The sequence below is a fragment of the Leuresthes tenuis genome, unplaced genomic scaffold (genome assembly GCF_036924035.1).
Source record: "Leuresthes tenuis unplaced genomic scaffold, fLeuTen1.0.hap1 SCAF_8, whole genome shotgun sequence".
In the NCBI taxonomy this organism is placed as follows: Eukaryota; Metazoa; Chordata; class Actinopteri; order Atheriniformes; family Atherinopsidae; genus Leuresthes; species Leuresthes tenuis.
Window position 1 is genome coordinate 21,127,249 of NW_027325362.1, and position 7,271 is coordinate 21,134,519.

The 7,271-nt window shown below is 42.5% G+C and overlaps 1 protein-coding gene across 1 annotated transcript; it reads left to right on the forward strand.

Annotated features, from left to right (window-relative positions):
- The first annotated feature begins 1,592 nt into the window (after nt 1-1,592).
- pkd2l1 (polycystic kidney disease 2-like 1) lies at nt 1,593-7,141 on the forward strand. Its single transcript, XM_072390302.1, has 15 exons — nt 1,593-1,931; nt 2,228-2,341; nt 3,811-3,938; nt 4,043-4,296; nt 4,404-4,628; nt 4,712-4,940; nt 5,030-5,200; nt 5,283-5,464; nt 5,559-5,679; nt 5,768-5,866; nt 5,974-6,095; nt 6,179-6,296; nt 6,418-6,551; nt 6,652-6,775; nt 6,931-7,141. Exons 1-15 carry the CDS (start codon nt 1,652-1,654, stop codon nt 7,039-7,041), a joined length of 2,412 nt encoding a protein of 803 aa, XP_072246403.1. The 5' UTR covers nt 1,593-1,651; the 3' UTR covers nt 7,042-7,141.
- Nucleotides 7,142-7,271: the final 130 nt, after the last annotated feature.

Sequence of the window (7,271 nt, forward strand, 5' to 3'; positions counted from 1 at the left end):
GACATGTTGTGGTTAAAACAGGGGTTGCTAGAGAGGACAAATAATTCAGAGCGTGATAAGTCAGGTTCTGAGTGCTGCCTCGCCCTGCTCCCTGATGGATAAATCATCCTTTTGTCCGGAGTTCCTGCATTCTGCGATAAGAAGCTTTTACGTCATTATTGGAACAAAAATATTCATTCATTTAAAAGAGACTATTTTGGGACTAAGTAGAAGCATTACCGTGGTTAACCGTGGGAGTTTCTCCACACAAAACAAAACACATTTTGTAGTTTAAAAGTATCGTAAATATTAACAATTCAGCGCAAGCAGCAACAAACCAGGATGGCATATGACTGCTGGACCTGGCTACTGACCCTGCTACAGATTTAAATGCCCTTCATCAGCCATCCAAAAATTGACTGCTGTATATTTGAGCAAGTTTGAAAGGTGGCACAAGCCGCAGCAGATTAAGGAAGCCTGTGTGCCAGATCCCAGTATGGTTTCAGCAGGGGAGCAGGAATTAAACTCCATTGTGTGCTAATGGCTGTGTGTAATTGCTCTGTTCAGAGCCACTGGAGCATGAATGCCCAAACTCAGTCTGCGCTTCTTCGTTGGCTTGAAGCACTTGGAATTAGCTGCTGTACTGAAATCATGTCATTTTTCAGTGTATTTGGTTTAACACATTTAACTGAACCCATCTCAGAACTGGTAAAACGATAAATGGGAACATGAATTACTTGCATGAAATCATAGAAAAAGAAATGTAAATTGATTCTTGACAGTTTTCTTTAAAAAAATCATCGCTATCAGCCCAGAACACTTAAAGACTCGACTAATGGACACTAATGCAGATGGCCATAATGGTTCACACACCACGTTAAGTGTTTGCATACCTAATAAACACGCCGACAGTTGCTATGCCAGAGAAGAATAGATGGCAATGTCAAAAGTGTGTAATGGTAATGAGGCAGAGGCCTTCAGTGACACCCCAATTACTCCTCTTTAGTAATTCAGACGAGTGAACAGTTGGCCACAGAGAATATAATCAACATGCAATTAATTGATTTCCTCAACAGGGGCATGTTATTGGATGAGTTGTTAATCAATAGTGACAACATTATGTTCAGCATGGAGGTAACTGAGAGGGTCGAACAAACCGGAATGTCTTCCAACAGCTGAATGACTTAACCAGGAAACTCGGATGAATGCAAAACATTTCAAGCAGCTTAGTAGGCAGAAAATGTGGACATTGAACTGAATACAGAATGAAATTCCTTAAATTTGCCAGGGTATTTTTTTTTTATTACATAAGCTTTCTGAAGCCTCTTTAAAGGAGGACTATGAGAGAAAAAAAAAAGGGGGCTCTTCACTCATTTTTACCCGTTATCTGTAACACAGCCACCCACGGCAGAAAAAACAGGTATGTCAGTGCTTGCAACTGCAACAGCACTATGATATTACATAAATTCACTTCAACTGGGTCTTGTCTTCAAAACTACAAAAGCTACAACAGTGGACCGGTTGCTCCTCCCCCAACAAAGCTTAGGTCATCCTCTCTTTATAAACATCTCTCCAGCAGGTGTTCAAAAGCTACCGACACTCCTCGACTTCACTTTGCCTCTCTGATCTAAACACCAGAGAAAGAGATAGAGAAACATATACACCGAGCAGCATGAAGTGCTTGAACAACCGGGCCGAGAGCCGCCTGACTGGGCGGGTGGAGTGCGAGCTGGACAGCATGGGTAACGGGGCATGGGTGAACCACGGCTACTGCGGGTCCCCTCCACCTTTACCCCGGGTTGTCAGCACCATCTATAGCCCCCAACCCCTCTTCCAAAGCTCCATGGATAGTCTGTACAAACAAGATGCCCCGGGTAGGTTCCCAGAGGAACCCTCATCCCCTGACCAAAGTGTGATGAAGAAGAGAGGAGGCTGCTGCTCTTTTATAAAAGGTAGGAACACTTTCAACCCACAGCAGCAGTCCTGCTTTGAGAAAATACCTCTATAACCAATTTCAGCAGTATGAAGAAATTTTAGGCAAGCATGGAGATGTTATTAATGACTGGTTTAGTGTACGACACCGTTAATTCAACTGCTGTCTTTCAACATCCCTTTCTAACCAAAAACACCTCGGAACCATGTTGTAAGCTTAAGAAGTGTCTGCCTGACAGGTGTTACCAACATCACAAAAAAATACGTCTGCACCATAACTGCAAAAGCCTCGACTTAACCTGACTTTTCTCCACAGGGTTGTGGGGCACAGCATTGACCGAAAACACCTCTAACAACAGGGAAAAGTTTGTCCGAACCACTCTGAGGGAGTTACTGGTCTACATAGTGTTCCTGGTGGACATTTGCCTCTGTAAGTGTTAAATTTCAATGTTTTTTTTTATAGTTTCTTTCTTAACTTTCTGGAACGTAGCAAAGGTTTTGAACGCTGAATTGTGACAAAATTATTTCAGATATCTTGATTTTGCAGCATTTGTGACTAATGTAACGAATGAATTACATCTGCTCATTTTGAATTTGATGGCAGCAACATGTTTAAAAAAGCTTCCACTGTGAGATACTCAGTTTCCTAATGTTTTCAGTGAGTAACAGCTCAGTGACGGGTCAGTTTAGCACCTGGACTCTTTAACTGTAGAGTCATAATATGCTCAGAATGTGGAAGTGTTTTGTTCTTGCCTCTCGATCTTTTTTCTTTGGAAGAAGCGAAAAGTGATGTGTTTTTGAGCCCTGATGTGATCCTCAGACCCTCAGGATCACATCCATTAAAAACAGATTTTCAGACTTTTTCCTGCTTAAAGTGATTTCTCCAGATTTTCTAAATCTTCGAAAGTTGTTACGTAATCTAGATGATTAAATCCACACATCTTTGTCATTTTTTGTTGAGTAATGTTATCATTAAATTGTTTAACTATTTGCCCACCCAGTCTTTCAGAGTGGTGAATCCACTTTCTACGACTCTCCTTTTACAACAAATTCTGCTTCAAATTCTGCTAATCAGACTCTTCAGAACTTCGTTGTTTCTTACCTCCCTTTTTTACACAGGTTTTACTGAATTCAATTTTTTTTTAAAGAAACCAGCTGCTTGCATTAAATTCCAGACACTCTTACATTGTTCTAAACATCATAAGATTTCTCAGTTCCATCATTTGATTTGTCTGACACTTAAATACTGTCATGGATTTCACCTACATAATGAAAACTGCTGAAATGTTAGGAAGGCAATGAAGTTACTTCACTGTTATCCCAAATGGCCAGTAATCTACTGTTACTGAGGTGTTTTTTTTTACATGAAATAAATGACATAATTTGTTTGGGTGTTTCTTTGTTTACTTGAATATATCTCAATCAACTGACAGGATGTGAGGGCACTCTGGATTGTTGATCTACCACCCAAACTTTCCACTTTGCTTTGATGCCAACCACAAATTCCCCTGCCATCTCTGTCTATAAGCCATTGTCCAGCTGAGCATTAGGAGAGAAAGGGACACGACTACTGCTCTTTTGGCTTTTAGCGATAAGAGCATTTGGCCACATCTTTTGTTGCTTTGTCTGGGTTAGATTTACACTGTTTGATGAAGCCATTTGCGTGAGGCCAGCTTGCTCCCTCTTCAAACAAATTACAGCCCCCTAATCTGGATCCATTTCACTGCAGCAGTGACAGAAACAAAGCCAAAGAATTCAATGCGGGCTTGTGTGTCTGCCAATGAGGTTGCCTTATCTTGGACCTCTGAATGGAGCAACATTTAGAGATGTGCCTGAGCAAAGCCAGATAGTAACTATTGACCAGCTGCTAACAATGCGATTACGTTTCCGTTCTTACAGTGACATACGGTATGACCAGCTCAAGCACCTACTATTTCACTAAAGCCATGACGGACCTCTTTGTGAACACAGCCAGTGAGAGTGGGGTTAAGTTTCAGTCCATTGGCACCATGGCTGACTTCTGGACTGTGAGTTTTATTCCATTTTCATTTCTTGTATCCAAACTAATGTGAATGTAAAATAAAAAATAAAAGTAAATCAAACTGCATCTCCCATCTCTGTACATGAACAGTACAGCCAGGGTCCATTACTGGATGGCCTCTACTGGACAAAATGGTACAATAACCAGTCCCTTGATAGCGGAGACCAGTCTTTAATCTACTACGAGAACATGCTGCTGGGTGTTCCAAGGGTGAGGCAGATCAAGATCAAGAACAACTCCTGCAAGGTCCATAAAGACTTTAGAGAGGAGATCATGGGATGTTTCGATGTTTACAATGAGAAGAAGGAGGACGACCTCAACTTCGGTCTCATCAATGGCACTGCGTAAACCCCTTACTGTTGTATTAAAATGCTTAGTTATCAAGCATGTGCAGGAATCGCAGCAGGAAAATGTTGTGTTCTTCTCAGTTTGTCCTCTTCTTCTTCTGCAGCTGGACCTACCACACAGAGAAAGAGATCAAAGGTTCCTCATACTGGGGCTTGCTGACCACCTACAGTGGAGCAGGATACTACCGAGACCTGAGTCGGACCAAAGAGGAGAGCGCCGACATACTGATGGAACTGGTGGACAACCTTTGGTTGGACCGAGGCACCAGAGCAGTCTTCATCGACTTCTCCACCTACAACGCAAACATCAACATGTTCTGTGTCATCAGGTGAGGAGCATCAGCTCATATCAGCAAATTCACTTTCTGGTTCTCGGTTCTTAGCCACTGGCTGACCAAAGTTTGGCCTTCAGGTTGGTGGTTGAGTTCCCAGCGACTGGTGGTGCGATCCCTTCCTACCAAATAAGAACAGTTAGGCTGATTCGCTACATCACCACCTGGGACTACTTCATCCTCGGCTGCGAGTTGGTCTTCTGTGTGTTCATCCTCTACTATATTGTGGAGGAGATACTTGAGCTGCGGATACACAAGTTGTCCTATTTCAATAGCATCTGGAACATATTGGATATTGTAGTCATACTGGTAGGAAAATAAAACACCCTTTCATTCAGACCTGCTGTTTCCTCCGATGTTTCTTGGTCTCGAGGATTTGACATTATTCTTCTTTCCAGCTGGCCATCGTCGCCATCATCTTCAACGTTTTCCGAACAATCAAAGTAGACAACTTGCTTGGCAAACTGCTAGAACAGCCCGGTATCTATGCTGATTTTGAGTTTCTGGCATTCTGGCAAACGCAGTATAACAACATGAACGCAGTGAACTTGTTCTTCGCATGGATCAAGGTAAAGCACTGACATCTTTCCCCTTCTCAGGTCGGTCTCGGGCTGTTCCTAAGACTGTGTGCTTCCTTCTTTCCATTTGTAGATTTTCAAGTACATCAGCTTTAATAAGACCATGACACAGCTGTCCACCACTTTGGGTCGATGTGCTAAAGACATCTTTGGGTTTGCCGTCATGTTCTTCATCGTCTTCTTTGCTTATGCTCAACTTGGATATCTACTCTTTGGGACAGAGGTTGAATCTTTCAGCACCTTTGTAAAGTGCATGTAAGTGGTGATCAAAACTGCAATAGGAAGTGATTCACTGGTTTGAGCACCAGTTAACCCTTTCATTCTAACATTTTTGTTTTTTCCCCTGCAGTTTCACACAGTTCAGAATTATCCTCGGAGACTTCGACTATGACGCCATCGACCGCGCCAACAGAGTTCTTGGGCCAATCTACTTCGTCACCTATGTGTTCTTTGTCTTCTTCGTTCTACTGGTAAGATGTTCTACTGGCAAAAGAAAACCCGACTTTAAAAGGATCCATTTGAACAGTCACATGACCTCTTCACGTGTCCTCCCCTCAGAACATGTTTCTGGCCATCATAAACGACACGTATTCTGAGGTTAAAGAGGAACTGTCGTCCCAAAAAGATGAGCTACAAATTACTGACATCATCAAACAGGTAATTAAACTGAAAACACACATGCACACAATGATGGATATATTCCAAAGCTAAGACACACAATGTCCCCCCCCCCCCCCCCCCCCCTTCTTTTTCTCGCAATTCAGAGCTACATGAAGACGTTTACGAGGTTGAAACTTAAAAAAGAGAAAATTTCAGATGTTCAGAAGGCGTTGCAGTCTGGATCGGGAGAGATCGAATTCAAGGACTTCAGAGAAACTCTTAAGGAGTAAGAGATCCAATTTCAGAGGGAAGTCCACGTAATAACTTTAGTATCAAACTGAACGCTCAATACTCCGATGATTTTTGCAGGATGGGTCATGCCGATCATGAAATATCGGCAGCCTTCTCACAGTTTGACCGCGACGGGAACCAAATTCTAGACGTAGACGAACAACAGAGGATGAAAATGGAGCTGGAGGAAAAGAGGGTTCGTGCTCTAACTCTGTAACTCAAAAGATGAACTGAACGATTCCTTGTGATGTTTTGAAGGGGATTAAATAGATATAAAGACTGAGCACCAATGACTACAGCTTTTCTGTTTTTATCAGGACGCTCTTAATGCTGAGCTCAACAATCTTGGAAAGAATTATGGGAACGATTTACTGGAGAAGCCCCCCGTCACACCAGATGAGCAAAAGAGCCCCTCCACTAAAACCTTTGTGGATCAGGAACAGTTTCTAAGGTGGGCAAAGTTTTCTTTCACTAGAGAAATGCGTTGAAATATTTCATTACAATGAAATACATAACCAAACTCTAATGTTGCCTCTTTTTCTCAACGAAAGACTGGCCTCACAGGTGCTCCACATTGAAAGCTCGGTGGCAGGCGTCACCTCCAGGATTGAGCTGATTATGGACAGACTGGGCCAACAAGAAACTGCCCAGATACTGTCTGTCCCCAATAATGATGTGAGTACAGCAACAGGTAACAAGATAAAGCACTTTTTGCATTGCAAAAACTATGAGGGACATCATGAAGATGCAGACTGAACTTTCTTATGTTTGTATTCTGAAACATTCAGAAAAAAATCTTTTTTTTTTTTTTTCCAATGACCCCTTTTCAGGGCAACGACTCGGCTTCCGATGGCCACGTCCTGGTCCACATTGACAGAGCAACAAAAGCCGAGATGTCGTTCAGAAAACCAGCGATCCGCACCCTCGACCTTCACATGTGATCCGTCACATGGAATCTCATCCTGAAATCAGTCTAACGATTCCTCAAGCCTCACAAACTTCCATTTCTGTTCAGTAAGAAAAAATAATTCTCGAGCTAACAGCAGGACAACGCGGTAACATTCAAAGTTGTCTTGTCGTGGAAAAGTGTAAATGTGTGTAAAAATCTTTGCTTGCTAGGTGGCTGACCGCACTAGAGCTGATCTGACAAACTGGCTCAAACGTACGCACA